General features: G+C 50.6%; 1 protein-coding gene across 1 annotated transcript in view; it reads left to right on the forward strand.

Moving 5' to 3' along the window:
- The first annotated feature begins 1,907 nt into the window (after window positions 1–1,907).
- The window catches only part of SELENOI (selenoprotein I), a 39,218-nt gene continuing 16,097 nt past the window's right edge, over window positions 1,908–25,028 (forward strand). The window contains exons 1-4 of the mRNA XM_067294482.1: window positions 1,908–1,972; window positions 22,314–22,382; window positions 22,728–22,836; window positions 24,811–24,885. Of these exons, the coding sequence (XP_067150583.1) occupies window positions 1,925–1,972; window positions 22,314–22,382; window positions 22,728–22,836; window positions 24,811–24,885 (301 nt within the window). The 5' untranslated portion in view covers window positions 1,908–1,924. The remainder of the gene's footprint in view (window positions 1,973–22,313; window positions 22,383–22,727; window positions 22,837–24,810; window positions 24,886–25,028) is intronic.

The raw sequence follows: 25,028 nt of genomic DNA on the forward strand, positions 1-25,028 counted from the left end.
ACTGCTAGGAGGGTGGTAAAGCAAACCTGCTGAGGACCGACATTGCAACCCAGCAGGTTCAGGTGAATTCCCCTCAGCATTTCTAAAACACTGCAATCCCTGTATGTGTTCTTTTTTACAGTGATTTGGAGTACCCGGGAAGGATGGCATGGCAGGGTTTGGTCTGAGCTTGTGTGGCACGTGTCTGCGATCCAGGACTCCATTTAGTGACCTGAACAGCAGAGCTGGTGCCATCTGGAGTGCCCTGGGGGAAGAAAAGAGAAAACTGATCTTTTGCTGGACTTCTCTGAACTGAGCCCCCCAAAGAGGAGGTTTAAGTAAATAAAAATAAATATAAGGTCTAAAACAAGAAAGTTCAAGGACAATAAAGCTTAAAAAGAAGGTATTAGAGAAAATGCATGTGAATGAGACCTCAGTGTGCTAGTGAAACTCGTCAATAGAATATATAACTGGAGGAATCCAGACAAAGGAAAACTGAGTCAGGTCTGTGATGGTACGTTGTCATCAGACCTCCCTGGACACGTGACCACGCCAAGGTGGTCAATCCACAGCAATTCATTCCTCTCTGCAGTCCCCTTTGGGGTCTCAGAGACCACAGTGGCATTCCTCTACTCAGCTTAGGATGCTACTGCGGTGACATGGCCAGTACAGTATCTGGGGCTGCGTGGATCCTGCCCACCTCCCCACCAGTCTCTGGGCTCTAGGATGCACCGTGAGCAGGGCTCCACGTGGAACTGTCTTCCCCCAAGCAACCTCCTCCCTGTCGATGCAGCACGGGGAGTGCTCCTGGATGAGGTCGGGCACCGTGTGTGGTGGCCGTCCCGGTGCAGGGAGTGCTGTTCACTCAGCGAAGGAGCCCAGTGACCAGCACTGCCCGTACGTCTGCTTACAAAATCGCAGCAGAGAGTTGCTGCAGGGAAGATGTCAGCCTGGCACAAGTCTACTAAAGACAGCAGAGTCAGTCCAAATATACACCAGTAGAGCTGGATGCAGGATCAACCTAGGTAGGATCCCAGAAAGAAAAAAAAAAAATGTGGAGAAATACGAGTTAACTGAAGATGAGTGGAGCTGCAATGCAGGAATATTCTTCCTTCTGTTTCTTTACTGATGGGTAGCAGTTTGCCAGATAAAACATTCCTAGTGGTGGTGTGCATGTACGCGTGGGCATGCGTGTGTACATGCACGTGTGTGCGTGTACGTGTGGGGGGGGGGGCATGTGCGCACGGGCTGCGTGTGTGTGCGTCTGCGCACATCTGAGAGGTTACAAACGCCGCCAAGACCACCCGGTTCAGAGGCCGACGGTGCTCCGAGACTTCTGCCCCCCAGAGCAAAGAGCCAAGCAAAGACCCTGTTCCCTCCGCGTGTTGTAGCTTTTGGGTCGCGTTAGGGGCCCTCTCCTTTTTTATTATTTCTGTTTTTCCCTCAAAGTAACTCTGTAGATCTGACGGCTGCCCTCTGCTATGGGCTGCTCATCAATCTCCCTGCGCTTGAACCCCTCTCGGCATCCTTTGTGTGACACTGTCGTGCAGGCCGGGGATCCCGAGCCAGCCGGGAAGCCGCAACTCCCCGGGGGACCCGCTGGCACCGTCACGGCCAAGAGCCCCCCCCTCACCCCTCCCCCCCGTTGCCCGCGGCGCCGCCATCTTGTGCAGCGCCGAGCACCGCGCGCGCAGCCGTTAACGCGCCCCTCCCGCCCGGCAGGGGGCGCGCCGCGACAAGATGGCGGCGCGCGGAGGGAGGGGGCGGGGCGAGCGGTGACGTCAGGTCGCGCCGCCCGGGCCGCTGAGGAGGCGGTGGGAGGCGGGAGCGGCGCTACGGGAGCCGGCGGGGGCCGAGCGGGTGCGCGCGCGCCGTGCTGTGCCGTGCCGGGCCGGGCGGCGTGGCGGGGCGGCGGGGGCCGTGCGGCGGGGCCGCCCTGGGCGCCATGGAGTACGTGAGCGCCGAGCAGCTGGCTGGCTTCAGCAAGTACAAGGTACCGCGGCGGCGGCGGCGGCGTGGGGGAGGCACCGGGCTGCTCATCCCCGTCCTCTGCCCGCGGCTGCGTGTGCCACGCGTGTCCCCGGGCCGCTCCCCGCGGCGGCGGCGGCGGCGGGCAGGCCGGGGGTAGGCCTTGGGGGGGTAGGCCTTGGGGGGGAGGCGGTGGGAGGGTGCCCCTCGGGGGAAGGCCGTGGGGCCCGGTGCCGTGGGGGGTGCAATGCAGTGAGAAGGTGGCTGCCTACAACGTGTTCCCCTCCCGCCGGGTCTCCCTCCCCGTGGGGAGAGGGATCGTGGGGTCCTGTGCAGTGACAGCTTGGCACCATGAAAGTGCCCCCCCCCCCCGCCGGTTTTCCCCGTGCGAGACGCCGTGGGCAATGCAGTGAGGACCGGGGCAGTGTGTGTGTGTGTCTGTGGGGGGGGAGGGCATAGAAAGCGGGAGCCTCCAGGCTGCTCCCCCTCGGGGGGGGACACAGGGATGTTTGTAGTGCAGCGAGGTCCGGTGCCGTGTGGCTGCGTGCGGAGTGTCCCCCACCCTTCACCCCCGAGTGGGCGCAGTGTGTGCAGCGGGGTCCTGTGTAATGCAAAGGTGGCTGCAAAAGTCCTGCCCCCGCCCCCGGTGGTCTCCTCGGGGCGGGGGGGGGGAGTGTTGTGTGCAATGCAGTGAGGTCCGGTGCCATGGGGTCCAGCACGGCGCAGTGCAAGCGTGTCTGCATGCAAAGCGGGTGCCCTCGGGGCCGTTTGCCCCCCTGGGGGCAGAAGCGATGCAGCGGGGTCCAGTGCAGGGTGATCGGCGCTGCACGCTTGGCCGCTTCCCTGGGCGGAGGAGAAACACGCCGTGCGCGACGCTGTGTGATCCAGCGCAGGGTGAGCGTGGCCGTGTAGGAAGTGCCTCTCCCTTCCTCCCTCCCTCCCTCCGCAACAGACCGTGCCTTACGTGGGAGGCCACGCTGTGTGGTGTGATCCGGTGTGCTGCGGCGTGAGCGTGGTCGCAGGCAAAGCCGTCGCCCCCGGGCTGCTCCTGGGGCGGAGAATATTGTACGTGGTACGATGCGCTGTGATCCTGCGCTGTGTAAGCGTGGCTGTGTGCAGCCAGTGTGCACCCCCAGGCCATTCCTGAGGGGGGGGGGATATTGTGTTGATCACGCTGTACTGCGCTGCCTGCAATGCTAATGTGGCCGTGCGTGAAGCGTGTGCCCCTCCGAGAAGGAGGAGCCCCTGCGTGCAGTGCAGTACAGCAGAAGGCAGTGGCAGCGTGATTGCATACAAACTGTGCCCCCCCCAGCCGTTTCCCTGGGCTGGGGACGCGATGTGTGTGGTACAGTGTAGCACGGTACAACGTGATGCTGTGCGGTGCGATTGCGTACAAAGCCCGCGCCCTTAGTCCCTTCCCGGGAGTGGGCGATGCTGCATGCGGTGCAGGTGTCGTCGCGAGCGGCGCTGCACCAGCTTGCCTGTACTCCCCCGCCATGGCCAGACTGGGAGTAATGGGGTGAAGCAAGGCCTTCGTGGCGTGTCGCTGCATGCAGCAAGGAGGGCGTCTTGCCAGGCTGTGCTGCGGCTGCTCCCACGCTGGAAGGGCCGAGGAGGGAGCTCGGGGTGCATGCAGGCTCCCACCAGGGCCAGAGGACATCTCAGCTGGGAGAAGGAGGGCTTAGGGGTCCTTCTGGGGGTGATCTCCTTCCCTAGGACCTCCCTTCGCTGGGAGAAGGAGGCAGGCGAGCAGCAAACAGGACCTATTGTGCGGGGCTGGAGCACGGCAGGTTTGCCATCCCAGCTCCGTGCAAACTTGGGTCTGGAAGGTGTTTCTCTCCCCAGGTTGCCTCCCAGGCACCTGACTGTGGCTCTTGCAGGGTTGTGGTAATGGTAACAACCTTTTGTAGCTGTGCTGGTCACCAGGATAGGGAGAATTTGCAGTTGTTCTGTTGAACGGGGCTGTTGGGTCAGCCTGGTGACTCAAGTGTCTGGGATTTCCCGCATCCCAGCCTTGTGGCAGGAGCATGGCCCAGTCCTAGGGGCTCCCCCTGCTCTGTTAGCTCAGGACCATATTGCTCCTGCTGCGTGGCTGCTCCATGCAGACAGTCCACTCCACAGAAACGTGCTGCAGGTCATCCTCATCTCCTAGCGTGAGCGTGCCAGGTCTGTGTCTCGTTCCAAAACGCTGGACCCCTTCAAAAGACGCTGCTGTAAATGCTAACAGACTCTGCTGTATGTTGTGATTTAAATCCCTAGAGACTGGCTTTGGGCCAAAGCACGTGGCATTCTTAGTACAGGGGAGTACTGGTGTGTGTGGTGGAGGTGGGTGTATTTTTACCTCTCCCACACCAGCAGTGAAACTAAAATGGTTCATCTCACCTTCTCCTTGCTTTGCTCTTGTTCTAGTGTCAGTCACGTTGGGCCATGTTGCTGTCCTCCCTTCTGGGGGTTCCTGGGGTGTCATTTAAACCTGCAGGACAGTTAGGACAAGCCTGATGTGCTCAGGAAGCAAAGCAGACAAAGTGCCTTCTTGTATAGTCAGCTCATGCTGTCAGCGCTGGTCTGGATCTCCTCCTAGAGTAGTGTGGAGGCAGGAGTGATCAGGGCTTGCTCTTGCCCTCCCTTTCTACACCTGTAGCTGATGTACTGAAAATAAATGAACTTTGTAGTGTGGGTTTGATCAACATGACAGATTGCATGAGGTTCCCCGTAGAGGACAGATTGTATATGCATGCAGCAGTAAATTCTCAGTGTGTTTAGAAAGGCAGTGAAAGATGTATGTTTTGTGTGGGTGCTGGAAAAAAGGGTGAGGAGAACACACTCAGCTTTGAGCCGGCTCTCTTGAGCTGACTAATTTTGTCCTTGTGAAGACAATGCTCTTGCTTAAGGAGGGAGATTGTAGTGTGTTAAGCCTGTTTCCAGCAGTGCCTGAATGGTTCATGGTGTTGCTACCTTTCCTGGCGGTACCTGGGGAGTAAAGAGGGTCTCTTTGCTCTGGACATGGGGCATTTGCTTGGCCAACCACAGCAGGAACCTGTGGTGGTGACGGGAGTTGAACTTGGTAAGGTCCAAACAACCGCAGTGTCCTTCTCTCTTGTTTAACAGATACTAGCTACCTGGTCCCAGGTCATGGTCTTCCTGGAGACACCTCTGATGGAAACCACGTCTGAGTTGCATCTACTAACAGGACTCATTCCTGTTAGTAGGAAGTCTCATTCAGCATGCGTGGGCAACATGCTGCTTATTACTGCCAACTGCACACTGGCATTACACTTCCTAGCACTGGTTTGAGATGGCATGGTGCTGAAACTTGTAAGTAGGTGTCTTACGGAGGAATCACTCCCTGGTTGGCGCAACTGAATGAACGGAGGCCAATAAAGCTGTGTGTGCCCTAGAGGCATGAGTGCGGTCTTACTGGCAGAAGTAGCTTTGCTCGAGAGATTGTGGTTTTACTGAATCAATAGGAACTTTGATAAAGCAGACAGGTTCACCCTTAGTGCTCAAAGAGTGTCCTTCCTGGTGTATGCTGATACCTTGTCGTGCGCTTGTCAGGGCTCTGTAATGCTGTCAGTGTAAGTACCTCTAGGTGAAAGCTCTTTGCTGAGGATTGCAATAAACTTTATTGAGAAAAGCAATTAATACTGACACAAGAGTCTGCTCTAGGGTTAATGAAACCCCAGATAGTCTCTCTGCAGTGCTCTCCTTCCTTGTTTGCTTAGAGAGGTTTTTTCCTTTGCTTTTATAGTCTTGAGAAAGTGGCTGATCTAGGCATGAATCTCTGATACTGGGTCACAGATTCCAGCCTGGCTTCAGACATTGTGAGACTTGGCCTACTGTGCCCTTTCCATGTCACAAATGTATGAATCTAGATCCATTACTGCTCCATTGCTGAATACTAGCTGTTCTTACCCAGAAAACTTCTGTGACAGTGTAAGCTGTCGCCCCAAATGGATAGAGCAAGAAAGGTGCGGTGTGGGATGTATGGTGGTAGTAATACAAGATAAGAGAAGGGTAACTTATATGTCGGTGAGCTGCTTTCTCTGCCTAGTAGCCAAGGTGGGCTTGCATTAACCTTGGGGGAAGAAGTATTTCCTGAAATACACGGCAGCTGCGCAGGATGCCCCCTGAGAGTGTGCTCACGTTACTGTAACCTGAATATGTACCCAAAGCCAGCATAGCTGGAAAGCAGCATAGGACAAGTGATTGCTCTTAGGTGAGACAAACCGAAAAGGTGAGGCATGGTTAGAACAACATCCTGAACAGGAACAATCTGTCAGTTCCTACTGCAGCTGTCTCTGCTGCCCTTGACGCTGCCTCTGTCTTTAATTTGGGCCTTCGTGTGGTAGCTCTCCAGGCCAACACACAATAGATTTGGAGGACAGCAAGCAACTTCTGGGTGAGGTGGAGGCGGCAACATGCATCCAAGGGGAGGAATGTATCGCTGCTCTTGAAGAGGAGCTGGTGTCCCTGGAGCCGATGGAATGGGAGCAGAAGAGCTTCGTGCAAGATGATCCACTGACAATTACAGCTCTGGCTGGTTTGTTCCTTGTGCTGCTGCCAGGAACGGGTATGGAAAGCGGCGAGTCAGGAGCTGCCAGATGGTTTTAGCTTTGTAGAGCGCACGTTTCTGCTGGCTGTGGGAGAAGTAGGTGTGCGCTCCTTCTGTCGCAGACCTGCTCAATTCCCGCTGGTGGGATTGTTGTACAGAGAACAGTCCTTTATCTGCTCTTGGAGAAATACTGAAGAGCTTGTCCGTGCAAGGAAGCTGTGCAGCAAAAAGTGCCGTGTTGTTGTAGCGCCTTTACTTATACCTCTGTAACTTCTTGTGTGAATACTCCTTCAGTAGGAGACCTTGCTATTCAGGTGTAGCTTACGTAGCTTTGGAGACAATTTAAATTTAACTAACCTAAAATGGGTTATTTAATTGGGATGGGCTTCTGTACTGGAATGAATACATCTGTTCTAACTAACGCATTGTACCCCTGTCTGGCTTAATTGTGATAAGGCTTCCCCATGCAGTGATGCTGTACTTGAGGTTTGTGTCTGGCTCCCTGACCAGTAAGTGTGTCTGTCTTGGCATTTCCACTGACTTGTCAGTTCAGCGCACATGGTTGATGTTTCTGGCAGGACAGAGTTCTTGATGTCAAAAATAAAACTCTTGTTTCGAAGCTGTAGAGCAGGATGCATGTGTTGGCCTTCAGAGGACATAAGCAAAACAGACTCTGTTACCATTCAGCGTTGAATGTCCTCTGCCAAAAAGGGTGTAGTCAGACACTGTTGTACAGGAGCATAAACCTTGCACTTGTATGCCAAAGGTCATACTCTGCTTCTTAGAAATCTGTCTGTTAGAAGGCGGATGTGTACAGGGAAACGGCCTCTTGTCATCCCTCTCGAGTATGCCTTGTCTCTTCTCCTCCCCAAGTCAGTTGATAGGAAGTCAGTTCCTGGCAGACTTCTGGACAGCTCTGTTCTATAAAATTATGGGAGGGGGGAGAATGAGACCATCTGGAACATTCACAGGGATTTCTGCCTGTTAAGTCTGCACCTACATTGCTTTCTCTAGGAAGAAGACCCACCCCTTTCTTCCCTCCAGGCTGTCCTTAAGTCCTGTTTTCACAGAGCAACACAAATAACTCTCCATTGTGCAAGTTCTCTGCCTCTCCTGAGATGCGGTGCCCAAAGCTGAGTGCGGTGTGTGAGCAGGAGCCTTGCCAGCACAGAGGAGAGTGGAAGGATGGCTTGTGTGTCTCATACAGCGCTCCTATTACTTGTGTTCGCATGTCTCAATGAGATGCGTGCTGCTTTCTGCAGCATCGTGACTCTTGTGACTCACTGCAGTGCATCGGGGAGGCTGTGCTTTTCAGTAAACCAGCTGCCACACTACGGAGAGCAATTGCAGAAAGTGAGACTAACTGAGCGAAGGCCGAGCACTGCAACTTTAATGCATCCTGTCTGTTAGCCAGCTTCGCTGGTTTGTCCCTTTGGATTCCAGGCATGTGCCCTAAACTTCCTGCAGCTTTTCCTTGCCTTGTGTGGTCTGGGTCAATTGCAATTCTACTTCATTTTATTCAGCAATGCCATGTGCAGTCCTGCACCACAGTGGGGCCTTCCAGTGTGATGCAGTCGCTGATAACTATTCTTGGACCACATCCTACAGCCAGATGTACCCTCACTATATAAGCTGGATAAAACAGCCGCGTAGAAGCAAAGGAAATCCTCATGCAATAACAGTGTTATGTAGGGAGGCTCTTGACACAGGTGTAATTGATCTCTGCTTGTGTGTTTTCCTCATCTTGTGAGCTGGGTAGAAGTGCAAGTAAAAGCCTTGGGACTGTTTCTGTGAGTGACTGGACCTCAGGCTTTCCTTAAGGGTATTTGTTATTTTAGCAAGTAATGATTTAAAGGAAACACCAGGAAAGAAGGAAGTTGGAGTGCTGCCCCTCACATGTGGCGTGAGAGGTATCGAGCTATTGTGTGCAAGGAAAGGTGATGACGCGTATCATATTTGGGTCCAAAGGGTGGAACAGACTGGTGTTTTGCCCCAAAGGCTTTGGGAGCGAACGTGAGTTCAGTAAGAAGGAGTGAACTGGGGTTTGGAAAGTGAGAGAGAGGGTCTTTTGTAGCAAAACTACGGGGCTCTGACATCCTTCCATTTCCACGTCCTGGCTTCTGAGCAGGAGGCCGTGATTGCTGCTCAAGGGTAGCATGCAATGAGCAGCAGCGTGAAGGAGGCTACTGGCAGCCCACTCTTGCTCATAGCTGTTGTGAAAGTCTTTGTCTTGTTAACTGTGTGGGCAGTAAAACGAAGCCGTCTGGGTGTCTGGTGGCCTGAGAGCCTGGGAGAGGCTGGCAGTGCTTATGTGCTAGGTTTGGAAGTGTCCAGACTCGCTGCTCATCGCAGCTTCTCTCTGCAGTGACCCGTGCTGGGCTGAGGGCTTGGCTGGTTATCTTGGCTGGTTGTGAGGGCTGTGAGCTGGTGCCCTTCTCCCAGCACAGAGGCCCTTGGCAGATCCCAGCTCTCCTACTTGAGCTTTCCAGGTGCTCTTACCATGGCATCAGGCATATTGCTGCCCGGAGCAGCTGCTGCAGGACAGCTTTAGCAGTGAAGGGTGTATCTCCTGCTTTGCCTCGCGAAATGAAGGCCGTTTTCCAACCTCTTATTCCTGAGGGTAGGAAAAAAGGTCTTGTACTAGAATAGCTGTTTGGCTGAGAGTGTGTGAACCCTGGGTCCCTGTGGAGGTTCATGCTTGGTGGACGTGGTTTGCAGTAGCGTCTGTCAAGCGTGGTTGTCCTGCAGTGTCGGATGAGACCTGAACTTGGTAAGCCTGATGTACTAAGTGTACACACAGGTCTCAAAAGATTAGACATCTAGTTTGAAGGATTGTGTGCACGTGTGCATAAACTGCCTGCTTCCCTGATGCTTTTCTCCTTTTTCCACACCCTCCCCCAGGTCAGAGCTCCTCAGGTCCTGCGCTGAGGCTGGGCTGTCAGCAGCGGGCAGGACCGACCTGCAGAGCATGCCGGGCAATACGGATCCAAGTGTTGTGCGTGCATCACTCTTCAGCTGCTGATTGAGCAGATTCTATAGGTTTGTTAAACAAATAGCATGAAACAGAACTGCCAGTTCCAGACTGTCTCCTCTCTGTGCCTCTATCCCTGAGGAAGAGGGTGCTCTTCCCCTCTAACAGCCTCAAGAAATCTTCTTTCCTTCCGTGGGCTTTGGAAAATGCTTGCTGTCTCCTCAGCACTTCTGAACTTGCTGAGAGTAGCACACTTAAAACTACTGTGGAAAGCAAGGCTACAGATGCTACGCTGCAACAAGCAAATGGATGGAAGTTGTCTTCAGCAGGATGTTGGTTTTTTTTGTTTTGTTTTGTTTTTGTTGTCTTCAGGCTTCTCAGGAAATATGAGTCCGTAAAGATACCTCTTCAGGGTTGGCTCCCCAGAGTGCTGGAAGATCAGTGTGTGTCAGTGACTCTTCAGACCAGTGGAAAAACAAGAAAACTGGTAGTGAAGCAGCAAAAAGGAAGGCTTTCTGATGTTAGCAGTGTGGATGTGAGGTTTGGGGCCGTGATGATAAAAGGCCACTCTTTGCCACCTCCAGACAAATAGTTTGCATTCTTCTTCAGGGTCCTTTAGGATGAAGGGTGTGGAGGAGGGGAAGCCTTTGAGCCTTGTTCTTGAATTGCTAACTCCTTCTCCAAAGGCTCCTTTAATTGCTCTGAAACAGAGAGGCTGTGTGTGTGTGCACGCTGCGGCTACCTTTAAGCAATGCAATGCTTTTTAAGTGCTGCTCAGGCTGCAGAGTGTTGCAGAGGATGCTGTAAGAAAGCCTAGAAGGCCTCCTAGATTTCATGACTTTTAAGACAAGCAGCTGTAGGATAGAGAGGGGGTTTCTTCTTTCTTCTCCTGTTCTTCAGTTAAATTCAAGGTTTGAACCTCTGCCCAGGTTAGTGTCTCCTGCAGCTCCTGTGGTCTGAAAACTGCCCAGCTGTCTTGGTTGGAGGAGACAGTAGCAGCACTTACAGATTAGCTGGAAACAGGCAGCTTGCCCCATGAGCCTTTGCTAAGCTTTTGCTCTGTGCTAAGAAATGAGATGAGAGTGAGAGATCTAGCTTCCTTTCTAGAAACACTTCTGACGTGTATTGTAAAGTTGTGATGAGCTGGTTCTTTCCCAGGACCTGGTCTGTGTGTGCCTACATCCCTTCATCTCAAGTAATCCTGTAAATGTTGCTAACAGCTTGGGGTGCTGTTTGCTACTGTCACAGGTCTGTTTTCTGGGCTTTATCTTCTGCTTTACAAGATTTTGAAGATGTCGAACTATGTTTTGGTGGGGGTTTCCCAGTCTCTCCATTTTTAGTCACTTAGTGGCTGTGGTTAGTACTGGAATCCCTTTGTGGTTAAAGATGTAGTGCTACTTCAGTGCACAGTGGGTCCTGCAGGGTTGCCTGGGAGGAACATCAAACCTCTGTGGGTTTTTGTATGAGAAGATGATTTGTCTGGGAATACTTAGCTTGGCTGTGTTCACTGCCAAACAGCAGATGCATCAGCGTGACTGTCAGGCAAAGGTTGCTCTTCTGTGTGGTGGCCCGTTGTAAAACTCATGGGCCAACAGTTGTGCTGCTGGCCAGCAATCTCTGCCTTTTTCTGGGGAGGGGAGCTGCCTTTGGCCTGTGCATTGCTGCTTAGTTTTAGGGGCTACAACAAAAAACACATAAAGGCCTGAACTGGGCAGCCTGTGGGTGCAATAGATGCAGCTAGTGGAGTCCTTGTCCTGTCCCGTAGTGGGAGCCCTCCCAGCTCTTCTCTTGTTGTGGAGGTGAAGGATGCAGCTCTTGTCCTGCCCAGCTGACTGCTACCCCCTTCTCTGCCTTTCTTCCATGCTGAGATGGGTTACTGCCCCTGGCTGGTGTTTGGGGACATCTCTTGCTAAAATCAGGTACCTTTTGCATGAGTGTGTGCAGTGGAGGAGTAGGAAGCAGAGCTGACTTCTCAGCAGTGTTTTGCTCTTCAGGTTCCCTTTTAAAAATCTGTCTCTTATCCAAAGCAAAAATGCAGAGTATCTAAGAAATCTTCGTGTGCACCTTCCATCTTTGCTGTCCTGCTTGGAGTCTGCTGTGATGGTTGCCTGTGTTTCTGTGCCCTTCTCTGTAGGAAGCAGGCAGCTGGCAGAGCACCCCTGGCTCTTTTGGGTTCTTCCTACCCATGTTGTCAGGGTCGACAAAAAAAACAATCTCAAAACTCCCAGCTACAAGGATGTGAAGAAGAAGAACTAGGTAAGGTGGGTGTCAGTAGTATCCAGGCTGATATATTTGGCTGTTTGAGTCCTTTGTGTGTGCTGGAGGAGCCTTCCTAGCCCTGTTGGAGAAGGGAAGGAGAGGCAAGGTTGGCACATCGTGTTCAGCAGAGAGCTGTGTTGCAGCTCTTCCTTGAGTGCTGGCCCAGTGTTGCAAGATGTGTAGAGTTACTGCTTTGCACAACAGCCTTAAATAGAGTGGGCTGTTTTCTACACGGATAAGTAGCTCTCTAGAAGTTAATTTTCCCCCATGTGCTCTGACAGCATGAACAGCGTGCTTTGTCTGGCAAGGAATGGATATTGGGAAATTACTGTAATGAACTTTGAGGGTTTATAGCTTCCCAAGGAGGCCTTGCTCGCTCTCAAGAGCGTATGGTGAAAAACATTCTTTTTCTCTTGTCAGGTAGAAGAAACTGATAAGATCAGAGTGTGTCTCGAGTCTCTTTAATTGGACCGAAAGTCTACTGTAACATTTATTGTTGAGTGTTGAATCATGGCTACAATGAACCCCATCATAAATGCCATTCTCTGCTAATTAGCAGTGAGTATCTGGCTTGGTGGAACTGTTTGGAAGAGAACCTGAGTCCATTACAGAAATTAAAGTATCACTTCCAGTGTCTGGCTCAGAAAATGGCTGCATTATTAGGGCTTGTATAATTGACTTGGCTTGCTGCGCTTTGTCTTGCACGAAGCAGGATGTTCGGGCTTATGAAGTAACACCTGTTTTTCTGTTTGTCTTAATTGCAAATTTCTTCTTTCAAGAGAGGATTGAGCGATATAGCTAGGTAGCAGTGCCTCACTCTCTGTAGTGGATTAGATGCTTTGGAAAAAAATGTTTTATTTGTTCCTTTCAGATAGGCTCTGCTGGAACTTGAAAAAGGGAATCTTCCCCCCTCCACCCCTGCAGTACCTTGCTTCATCTGTAATCATTTCCTAACGTGTGGGGGTTTGGGTTTTGCTTTGATAGGTATACCTAAAAGTTTGACTCGTTCTTTTTCTTGGTATTGTCATGAATTCTCTGTTCTTGCATGGCCTTGCATGCTTTCCTGGGGGAACCAAAAGGGATTGGTATCAAATGCAGCTCTGTGCTGGGTTCAGTGCACTTCTGCCCCAGCCTTGTGGCCATCTGAAGAGGAGGCTGAGGCTGCAGTCTTGTGAGTGTTTGCACCTCTCTGATGGCTCGCTGCCCCTGAAAGGGGAAGCCCAACCTGCAAGTGGCCAATTCACTAATCCAGCAGGAAACAGATTTTTTGGGTTATCCTTCTGCTAGGAACCTCAGGAGATCACAGGGTGGATGGTGGAAGTGTGCCTGGAGAAGCAGAGCAAGAGCAGGCACCTCCTCTTCTCCTCCCCTGCCACGTGGGCCGTCAGCTTGCTTAAAACTGTAGCAGGAGCCTTCTGGGAGAGCAAAACATCTTTCCTGGGTTTTGCTATCATGCTCTTGGTCTCCTCCCTTCTCCTTCCTTCAGTGCTATTAAAAGGCTGTTTCCCCCCTTTCCTGACTTGCAAACTGCCTGTTCAAGCTCTGATCCTTACCATCAGATACTTCAGTCCTCTTGGACTGAGTCTGACACAGCTCTGGCAGGAGTAAGAAAGTCTCTTGGCTGTCATGACATTACTGTAACAGGTCTCCTGTTTGTGTGTGTCTTCCCCCCCCTCAGTCTTTCCTCTCCAGAGTTACTACTCCGATCCCTGGCTTCTCGCTCCAGAGGCTGGTCTCTGGCTTATCCTCCTCTAACTGCATCCCTGCCTTGGGCCCCTTAAGTTCTCCTTTCCCACTCCTGTGCTTGCCATCTGTGTATCCTTGCTGCAGCTGATCGCTTTGAACTGTAGCGGAAGCGATGGTGACCCATATTCATATATATTTAAAGCTCTCAGAGAGAGGGAGAGAGCACTCATGGGTGCAGCAGAAATTGGCAGGCTGCGCTCGTGGAGCAGCAAAGTGTGCAGAGCAGGCTCCCGTTACGCATCCATGGGGAAACGTTTTCCCTCCACCCCCAGAGGTGGGATGGGGCTGGGACACAGCAGGAGGGTGGCTGCCTGCTCTGCCCCGCCACGGAGTGACACGGGTGCCAGCACGGAGCTGCAGCTGTCTGAAGGCGCTGGCTAGAGCTCAGATAGCCAAGGAGCAACTTGAGTGGGGCTCTGTTTTTGTAACCTGAGCTCCTGTGTCCACGGAGCGGCCACGGGCAGGACCGTTAATGAGCTGCTGTGCTGCAGAAAAAGACTCCCCCGCGGAGGGGAGCCAGGTTGGGGATGAGCCGGGCAGAGATGTGCTGCGTGTGAGCACTGGCTGGTGCTTTGTATCCAAGTGGGTTTTATCACTCCGCAGTACATCTGCTTTGAGGCATACTTGTCATCCCGATGAGCTCGTCCTGCGGCTGCTCCCTCTTGCCGGCGCAGGGCCGTTGCTGTGCCTTCTCCAGCCACCAAGCTCGCGGCCTCTTCAACTGCCCTTGCCTGCAAGGAAGAATGAACTTCTCCCAATCGCTCGTCACCAGCAGTTTGCTGGAGGAGCGGTCCCATGTCTGTGTTTGCAGAAGATAGGAATAATCTCCCAGATGGTGCTGGGGAGAGCTGAGGCTCTGAGCGTGACAGGGTGTTGGCAGAGAAGAAATCTTTTTTTTTTTCCTCAACAAATTTACATCCTGTGGGGTTTGTGGAGCTGAAACAAAGCTTCTAGCTGGCGTAGTAGTTCTTCTTGGGGGAGAGGGGCTTTGACCTGGGTGAAATCTGCTGCCTGCTGTGTTTTGAAGCATCTCTTGATTGCTAGAGGTCTCAAACATTTACAGTAGGGAATGAAAAATGGGCAAGAGGAGGAAAGTGATGTGGGTATGGAGACTTGCAGTGTTTAGTGGTGTTTGAGGAATGCTGGCTGTTCAGACAGGTCTCGGCCTTCCCTTGGTGTCTCATTGCTCCGTGCGTCTCTCCCTGCTGCTGTGCAGGAGGCAGAAGGGGCATCCTTTACACCGTGTTTTTTGTTGTTGTTGGCAAGCTGTTGTGAATGTGAAGCGCTGCTGCTCTTGGTGGGAGTAAAACCTGTTGGCTCTTGTGGTGATTGCAGATTTACCATTGTCAAAATACTTCATTGTCATGCCAGCTGAGAAATGACCTTAGAAAAGATAAACAGAACTCAAGTTAATAAGTACCATTAAAGCGCGACGCAGCTTTTAACACATCAGCAGTGCGTGGGCACAGTGCAAACGTGACTTGTTTGCACTGGCACGGCTCTGCTCGGCTGTGGTTGTCGGGGACTGTCGAGTTCACTGCCTCCAGGCTTGTCTCGGGCCTCATGGGAAAATGTTCTTAGCCTTGTGCCTTCTTCGTACTTAGAGATTTATAGGAAACGGCCTTACAGACTTGCTGGAGCTGCGCTGCCGAGACTCCCTCTGCCCTGTTCCTGGTTGCAAGCGTTGGGAAGACCTGCAGGTGATGAAACGCAGGCTCTCTGAGGGCTCGCGTCTGCGTAGCCTAGGCTGAAGTGCACCTGGCCCGAGTCCTGAGAGCGTCCTAGTTCTGTAAGCAAAACAGGCATACAAATAGGTCTTCAGCTGCTCTCTTCAGCTCTGTCCCATCTGTGGCTGTGGGTGTTTTTCCGCAGAAAGGATTATGTTCTCCTGGAATAAATACCGTTCATTCCTCAGTGGCCGTAATGCCACCAACCCCCCACCAGGGCCTGGACTCTCAAAATCCATTTGAATCAGGCAAGGAATGAGCGTGTGACTGTTTAACAAGTGGAAAATATGGTTTTCTGCGCTGTAGGCTTTCATCTCCGAGGAACCTTCCCCCTTTTCTTCTCACCCTTTCCCAAAAGGGAAGTGGCGCAGATCAGTGTTTGTAAATAGGAACATGTGCTGTGGGATAGAGCCAGGCTTTTAGACGTGAAGTAACTAGCAATGCCAGCCCTCTTCCGCTGGGTTTAGGCTGGCATCAGCCCTAATGCATGGGCTCTGTCTTTGTGTTAAGTGAAGAGGTTTAGCCTAGGCAGCACCAGCGACGCGACTCGGTCTGCCACCAGCGCTGTCCCCCTCCCAGCCCGCCCCAGATCATATTGGAAAGTTTGATATGTACACAGCACCCGTATAACAACCTTCTAGTCTGATTCTGGCTCCTGGTAACTGAATTACTTCAAAGCTGCATTATTTTTCTGGACAGGAAAGCTATTAGTAGAATCTGGGCTATAAATCTGTATTTTCCCACTTGGACACATAACTGGATCTTCCAGAGTTGTCCCGGTTGCATGATTAACATTTCTTCTAAGCTGTGTGAGCCACTCGTGTCTCTAAATCCCGTAACAGCGGGTCGGCTGGGTGCTGCTCCTGCAATGGCGCTGAAGCTGTCTGCTGTCCTGCTGGCTCATCCTATAGGCCCTTGCCAGGGTGCCGCAGCGCATGCGGGAGAAGGTGTTTCCCGTGGCAGGGCTCAGGCTTTGCTTTTGTAAGTATGTCTCAAAAACCTGTAGCTAGCTTGTACGGGCAAGGAAGAAGAGTAATTTATGCCATCCTTCAGCATGTACAGTGTGGGATTTCTGATCAGCTCCTGCGTAGCACTGTCGCTGTCTGAACAAGAATTGGTGGAGTGGGACTCCTTTGCCGAATTGATCCGATGCATTCAGCACGTGTGCATTTGCTGTTCCTTCCCCAAAGCTGCAGCCTCCCTTGGTTTGTAGCTGTGTCCGCTGTAGTCATTAGCTTGTGCAAAGAGCATGTAATAAATCGGTGCATCTTGGCTAGCTCAAGTGTCCAAGTAAAGAGTTTCAGTGTTAAATTGTACTGAAATTAAAAAAAAAAAAAAAACCACTTTGTTAACAGCTTTTTCTGTGTGTAAGAATAGTTACCTTCATTTTAAAATGTTATCAAGCAGGGATGGAAGAGCCTTGCTGGGTGTGTGGCAGGCCTGTGAACCCGAGCTGAAGAAAGTCGCGGTGTGTAAGGATTTTTAAAAGCACGAGTTACCACTTCATTTGGAAAAAGTTCCCAAGGAGTGAACCTCCTTTTGGCCTTGATGGGATATATCCTGTTCACATGCTAACGCAGTCTGGCTTCGTGTGGCTCAGGGGTGTGTAGGGGAGAGCTGTCAAGGATGTGTAAGCTGGATGGATTCAGGTGGGATCTGTCTCTAAAGGGTGACAGGATGGAGCAAGCAGGGGTCTGAGCTGGCAGGACATTCTCTGTGCCATGCACTCTGGCTGTATCCTGCTTTTCCCTGCATTGAGGAAATGTCCCTCTCTGGGTGTCTTTATATAAATCTGGGGTGGTGTCTCTGTTCTTAAACTGCCCTTTGGGCAGGGAACACGTCCCGTGGCTGTCCTGGCATGGACAGGGCACAAGAGAGGCTGCCGTTGCACGATGCAAATGGCGAGACTGTCACTGCAAAGTTGGCTCTGCCCTTCTCTAAGGGAGTTTAAAACCGAATCCTCAGGAGACTGTCTGGGTTAGGCTGGCTCCTTCCTGCAATCATTAGAAGAAGTGGTATCTGTTTGTGTGATGCTATTTTAGAGCAGGCTCCGTTACAAATGTCTGTTTGCTTTGGGAAGGAGATTCTGGAGTATGTGAAATTCTTTCCCTGCACTCATACCTTTCATTTGACCTTCTCTCCCTGAAAATGAGGGAGAAGTCAGCCCTAATTGATGGCAGTCATTGGCCTTGTTAGAAAACTGGCTTGGAGAAGACTAATAGTTGCATGTATTAGTCACTAGCTCAAGGTGTAGAGATAAAAAATGGAAAAGATGGTGCTAATTTGCAGCAAGGATGAGGTGACTGAATGATAGAGTTGGTGCTGTGGCAAGCTAAAACTCTACTATGTTTACAGCCTTGAGAGTATTTCATCAGAACAGCTGAACCAGCTGAGCAGGAGACAAACTTTGCAGGTATACAGGCCATTCTTCAACCTGTTGCTGTAATGGGCTGTTGTGCTTCTTTTTTAGCTTTGCTTCAAGGCACAAAATTTTTAGGAAAGAAACTAGAATGTGAAAGACTTAAAATAAATAAATAAATAAAAAGGAGCTATGCTAAGGAAAGTAGCATGTTGCTTTAAACTGTGTCTGAGTTTACTTCCAGAGCTCCAGTGGCTCCTGCTAATACTTGAAGGTAATGTTTGGGCTAGACTGACCAGCTAATGCGGTTGGATTAATTCCGTCAGCTGGGAACTGTCTGGAGCTCCGAGATGGGTGCAATCACCGCGAGATGCAGGGAGGCAGGGATTAACACGGTAGACCCTATTGCACGTGTCTGGAAACCAGACAGTCTCTCTGCTTGCAGGTTCTGTTTCACGCTACTTCCAAGCGACAGAGTGAAGCATCCCTTCCTTATATATAAATGGAGAGAGCAAAGTGTATGGCAACAGGTAGATTGAGACAGAGTCCCTAGGAAGGAAGCCAGGTGAAGAGCAGTCACAGGGAGCCTAGGTGTGCAGCGTGTTTTTAAGTTTTGTAACTGAAAATGCCTGGCGAGTTGTTGGTATTCCTGCTGCAAGCGGCTGTTCTGTGCTGTCAGTCGGGGCGAGCAGCCTTCCAGCCCGGTTCCTGGCTCCCCAGGAGCGCCGTTCCCTTGGCGTGGCAGGCAGCCCTGTGCTGCAGCCAGCTGCAGCTCTGTCCTTCTGATTTATTGGTGTCCCCTGAGCTGGCAAAGCACTTGCCCTCTTTGCTCAGCAGGCGAAGATGTGTGCCTCCGGCAGACTGGCTGACGGCAAGGTTGTCGTATCAGCGAACCTCTGCAAAAGGGCTTCCTCCTCCCCCTGAGAGATGGGTCGTTCAGGGGCTTTGAGTTCTGTATGCAAGACAGGAACGTGTGTGACCGTGGGGAAAAGGTGCTTATTGCCTGTTATCCCCATCTTCCAAACATGGGAGGGGGGAAGGAGGGGAAAGCTGCCCACAACATGGACTTGGGGAAACTTCACGGAAGTACCTTAATAACGTATGCATATAAACTTCAAAGTACTTCTTCTGGCTTGCTCCAAATGCGCCATTTGGTTTCTCATTCCAGGCTGTTATGGAGATAGAGATTTAATTGGTCTCCAGATCTCCTCCTCCCCTAAACATGAGTTCAAATCTTATTATCTTGCAAAGCATTTGGAATTCTGTCTTTCAAAATTACATTAAGCTGGGATGGAAATTCCTCATGGTTTAAACCTCATCTCTGTAAAGCATCAGAGTTCAGGGTTTCGCTCCAGCATTGCAACTGTGCAGCTCCTACAGACTTACTGGCACGGTGAGATTGGAATGGGCAAATAAGCAGTGTTCAGCTAACACATAGTGTGACAATATGGGAGGATCCATCACAGGGATGGCAGGGAAGATCTGCAGGGGGGAGATAAAGAAATGTCTGCCAAGGATGGGATTCAACACAATTGGGGATTTGGGAATAAAATGTTAAAAATGCTGTAATGATTGGGGGAAAAAAAGTAGGTGGGCTTTCTTCCACCCGTTTGTTGAAAGATCGCGCTGCAGGCTTGTGTTCAGAGCTGCAAGCAACAGATCTGGCATTAATGAAGCCCTATGTGAATGCCTCTTTCGCAGATCTTTAGAAGAGTAGGCATGTTCTGCTTCTTCAAGCACCTCAGCCCCAAAACAAGTTAGCAGGGGCTCCCCACTGCCCTGAGAGACTGCTCTTAGTCTGTACGCTTGGAGCATGAACTTCCTTGTGTGCAGCTGGCTGGATCTGGTGCCGTTTCCTCACGTGAGCATGTCTTCTGTGGGCTGTAGCTTTTCCCTTTCCCATGACAGCAATCTGGAATGACAACTCATTCTTTCTTCCCAACTTCAGAAACGAGCAAAATGTCCTTTTTGCTCCCGAGGAATGGGATTTCCATGGGATTTCCAATGAAGGAGTGGAGAATAGAGGAAGGGACAAGCTGTTGACTAAGAGATACTGGTTAGTGGTTCAAGGTCTTGGGGTGGGTGGGGATCTGTAGTTGCATCATCTCTGCTGATGTGTCGTCTTTTAACAATCCAAGGAATTTCTCTTTATCTCAGTGAGTGCATAGGTTACACCTGTGGCTCTGCGGGAGAGGTGGAGGCTTTGATTGCTCTCAGCAACACTGCTCTTAAGCCTTCCCCTGGGATTTGATCATAGTGTGGGGTGAAGGTAGGGACCAATGTCTGATGTGGTGGAAGAGTTGTGCAAGTGTTGTGTCTCGGCGTCCTGGCTGTTGGGCTTGTTGTTCAAGAGTGAGTGGGTGCCTGAGGTTTCTGTGCTTGGCGCTGAGCATGTGAGCGGAGGAATCTTATAGCTTATGAAATTTTTCTTGGGACTCTATCAAACTGTTACTTGGAGAAGATGACTTTAGACAAGATAATCTCTGCTAGTAAACGGCCATGAGGTAGAAGACAGATAAGTTTGTGGTGCTCTTCAGAGCCAATGATGTGAAATTTTAACTTTCTAAATGGAAACTGTTCTGTGGCTTGTCTGGATCTTGTATTTGTTTTGTTGTTGTTTGGTTGTCTTTTTTCCTCTCCCCTCCCCTCAAATGACCAAAAATCTTTGGGGCGGGGGGCAAGAACTCCTGCTCCCCACTTCCCAAGAAGAGTGGCGGCCTCTGCAGAAATCTTGGCTCCTTAATTAAAAGGAGCCCTTCTGATCAGTGCTCTAAGAGCAGTCCTGCATAAGATACCCAAGGGCATCTTGATGTTCGCTCACCAGTTGTCTCCCTCTGGAAACATGAGCTCCAGTTCCCAGCCCTGCTGGAGTGCAGAACTGGGAATGGACTGGGAATGAGATGCTGATGCTTTGAAGCAGAGGTCCACTGACATGTTAAACTACTCTGTCTTTATGTAATAAAAGTAATGGTGTGGGTCCTACCTGCAAACAGTGAACGCAAAACCTGCCTAAGGAAAAATCTTCCTGTTGGGTTCTTTAGCCTCTTGTATTCCAGCTGCCTCTATTTAAGGACAGAGAAAAGAAATTGCTGTCTTAACCTTTTCTCACCCTGTGAGCACTTCTGCGGCATTTGGCTGTTTTGTTTTCCCCTCTGTAGTATCAGGTGTGACTTGAGACAAATGCTGAAATCCGTGGCCCGTCCCACCACGGCCTCTTTGTGTTCCCTTGCCTGCTCCGATTTCAGTCCCCACCTGCTGTGGTGAGGTTGAGAGTTGAGCTGGGAGTCCTACGCTGTGCAGTGCCAATGAACCAACCCAGCCTGCGCCTGTCTCACTGCATCGGGAAGCTGCTATCTGTACTTCTCCTGCGTTTTTAATGCTGAATGGCCCCTGCATTTTAAACTATGATGGCATATGTAGGATTTGGAGGCAGTCATGCATGGGTTGCATAGTGGTGTAGTAGTTTATATGGCATTTTGAAGTATCCACAGATCCTGTGGGACAAGGGATTGGGGTGCTGGAAGAGTCCTTTTATTTACCCTCCAGCTCGCAGTGAAACATTGGGTCCGCCCTGGATCTGGGATTTGAACATCTCCTCTTTTCCCCTTTGTTTGAGCTTCTGTTGTGCAGCAATGTTGTAGGTTCTTCTGTTTTTAAAGTAGGGGCTTGTTACTTAAGGACCATGTAAATATCTTCCATCTTTCTGAAAGTAGCAAATCTCCTCCAAGTGACTGAATGTAAATGAAATAGTGATAGCTGCCATCTTCATGGGCTTAATCTGTGACCAAAACGAGCAAGCTGTTGCCCAGGACCTCTGGGAGCAGTCACTGGTTGTGTTTGAATTGCTCAGAGCTCAGTGCAGAAATGTGTCCCTCTAGCCCTGGCCCCCTCAAGCAATTACTGACCTGTCAGTCAATGAACAGAGTCTCCCACTTGTAGGGACCCCACAAAGGGGGATTATAATTGTCCTGGCAAAAGGATGCAAGTGTGTGAGCTAATTGCCTGGAGGCCCGATGGGCCATAGGAATGGCCCCAGGTCTCGTGGCTTGCAGGGCAGTCTTCCTGCCCTTCTACATCGTGCCCTTTGGGTGCTGAGCCGAGACGGTCCCTGGATGTGCTAATTTGGGAGAGAACTTCTTGGCCTTGAAAACTTAGGGCTGGACTCAACAGGATTTAAACACAGCCAATAGCTAGATGGGGACTACATTAAGCTGCTTCTGTGCCTCAGTTCCACAATACAGCAAGGGAAGGGAACTGGCCACCCTCTGGAGAAATCTTAGCCCCGTGCACCAACTTGCAAAGAGTGTTCCCAGGCCTCCAGCGTGGCTGTCTGGGGATGGAGAGCTCCCGCTGGAGGGTTGGCTGCAAAGGAGGTGGCATGACCTCAAGCCTCTTCCTGCCTGCCCTGTAAACAAAACCTTCCGAAAAATCACTGTGGTGGGCATGTTCCCTGCACTTCTTGCTTGGCGGCGTGGCTGCTCCCTGCAAATGGGAGCAAGGGTATGCAGATGTAAAACGTGCCTCTCTGAGGGCTGCGTGTTAGGGTTAGTGGCCTGCATTGCTGGACTTAGAAGGCACTTTGGGGATTGTTCTGCATCCTCCCTAGTACAATTCCATCCCTGACTCAAGTGTTTTTGCAATGCCAGGGCCCGGGTAACAAGTATCCCCAGGGTAAGCTTGATATGCAGGAACTGTGCCTTCTTGCAAGATTTATTGGAGCCTTAACTGCTGTTTTTTCTCTCTCATTCCCAGTACAGCGCCGTGGACAGCAACCCCCTGTCTCTGTACGTCATGCATCCGTTCTGGAACACGATAGTGAAGGTGAGACCTCATGTGCCATGTGAGTGGGGATAGCAAAACTCTGGTCTCTGCAAAGTCTTTTGCACAAAACACTGTCAGCTGAAAGGATCTGCTTTGGTGGAAAGGACCTGTTCGGTTTGTGGTGTGACTAATGCAAAGGGTGCGGTCTTCCAGATCGCAGCCTGCGCAGAGCTCGTTGCATCATAGCCTAAAGCTTTGTGTTGCTCTGCAATAAGTCGAATGTGACTAAGCAGCGTTTTCTAACGCCCGTGATTGTAACCAGGCTTCTGCCATGGCCAAGAGCAGCGTCTAGTCCTTATTACATGTGTTAATGAGTTCACGTGTTCTTTTGCTGATTTCCCATAGATCTTCCCTACCTGGCTGGCCCCAAATCTGATAACGTTTTCTGGCTTCCTGCTGCTTGTCTTCAACTTCTTCCTCATGGCATACTTCGACCCTGACTTTTATGCTTCTGGTAAGGCTGCCTGTTTCTGTTTGGATGTAAAGCATCAGAGTGGTAAAATCTCTTAACTTCTCTACTGCCACTGCCAGTGCTCGCTGATTAGCCTTGTTAATCTGGGCATTCCCAGAGCCAGGTGGCTGTGTCAGAGGAAGGACAGTTTGAAGAATTGAGAATGAAAGTTGCTGGGCTTCATGCCAGACTTGCCCAAATACGACACCTTCCTTCTAGCTGCTGGGTGGATGTGTGCCTGGCTGGGGGTATGTGGGTAAGGGAGGAGGAAATAGCCAAACTTTTCTGAGTAGGAAGCAGCTCTGTTTTCAGAGTTAAGAACCTAATGCTCTCATTTTAAAACCAAACAGTATGCAGTGTGAAACTGCTTTCCTGAAAGTCAGCAAATAGAGCTTTGTTTGTATCCCAGCTAATTTCCCCCTTGCAAAAACAAGCCAGCACCATGTTCAAACTAACAAAGACAGAACCCTCTATCTCTGTTTTAACATTTTGCATATTGCAAGGATGCACACAACTTTTTTTTTTAACTGCATGCTTTAAAAACTTCATCTTGCCTTTTTGTTGGATTCGGAACAGCAGAGATTGACTAAGAGAGTGGAAATTGCAATGTGCTCCCCAAGTACTCTCCATCCGTTCTCTCCCCTGCCCGCCAAGGGTTGAAGGTTTGGTTGTGTTTCCCCCCTTGTGGAGATGTCTGAGAATTATCATGCCGTATTAATTTTTTCCCTGTCACTTACTGATTGTCTTAATTTCTGTATTTTTCTCTCCCCTTCCCCCTGCCAGGTTTAGTTTAGGTCTCAGAACAGTTTGCCCAGTTCTTTTAGAACTGGGCCAATCATCAAAACACAATTCAGTGTGGAAAAATACTGGTTTCTTGGGATTGACTTTGACTGTAGGTAGACAGGTACTATTATTAATACACCAGGCTTTCAAAAACTTGAGTGGCACCAGTGGCCCTGTTAGTTAAGTTTCGGACCATTTTTTGGTCCGTGAGCCGTATGTAGCATTGTTGACAATAGCTCAAGGAAGAAAGCTCAGTGTAAGGATCCCTGGAAGGTCAGATGTCCAGAAACTTTGGCTCTGCCAGAGGCACAGCAGAACGAACTCATGCTTTTATGTACGTTACACATGTCCTACCTGGAGAAAAAGCACTTCTTTTGCTGAGGAGGCCTCCAGAGGCTTGTACCTTCCCTCCTTGTTGGACAGTTTTGTAGATTTGAGATGCTTTGCAGCGTCTGTGAGTAGTTTCACTGGAAAGGCGCCTTTATGCTGCTCTAAGGAAACACGAGGCACCCTTATGTGGAATCATTGTTCCTCCTAGAAGACCTCCACGTGCCTCCCTGTGAGGCTGCTGCAAAGAGTCTGTGTCTCTTCTTGCTTTTTTTTTTTTTTTAAATGCAAACTTTTGGCTCCTAGAGTTGCAGAAAGCTAAGCTGGCTAGCTGTCAAAACGATGCTGAAGGAAAAGGTGATATTCAGAAGAGAACTGTTTTGATCAGCAGGATACAGGCTGGAGACTGGGAAGGCATTCCCTGTGTGTCTGAGAAGAAGGGTGTAGTCGCTTGTCCGGCAGAGTAGCTCTGCTCGATGTTGGCTCTATTAGCAAGTGATGGAGGATAGTCTAATCTGCATGCACTTTCCTGTCATGCATTTGGACTACAGTTGCTAGCTGCTGTCACTAGGTCTTTGATCCTATGACTTTGGGGAAGTGGGAAGAGAGGAGAAGTAGGTCCTGGAAAATGAAGTCCTATGACTCCTGTTCTCACTGACCTGCTTTCACATTATTCACCTGGTTTCACCAGGTTTCATACTGCCATTGCGTCCTGGGAAGCTAATGTCTCGTTTTCACTGTTTCAGTTGTGCGAGTGCTTTGTATTGGTGAGCCACTGGTCCTTGTTGCTGTGCCTCTGGTGCCAAAACAAACCTACCGAAAGTACATACTGAGCTGTCCTGTCTTGGGTCTTTCTGATCTCTGCAGCTCCTGATCACCAGCACGTTCCAAGTGGAGTGTGGGTCGTTGTGGGTCTCCTCAACTTCATGGCCTATACGTTAGGTAAGACTTTATCTAGTCGCAATCGATTGGGGGGCAGTTTGTGATGTGTCAGTCATCTGTTCTTGCTGCACTTGTGTGTCGTCTTATCTCCGTGCCTATTGAGAAACTCTTTGATTCTGGGCTTCTGCCATGCCCTGATTTAA

Source organism: Apteryx mantelli, chromosome 3 (assembly GCF_036417845.1).
Source record: "Apteryx mantelli isolate bAptMan1 chromosome 3, bAptMan1.hap1, whole genome shotgun sequence".
NCBI classification, from domain to species: Eukaryota; Metazoa; Chordata; class Aves; order Apterygiformes; family Apterygidae; genus Apteryx; species Apteryx mantelli.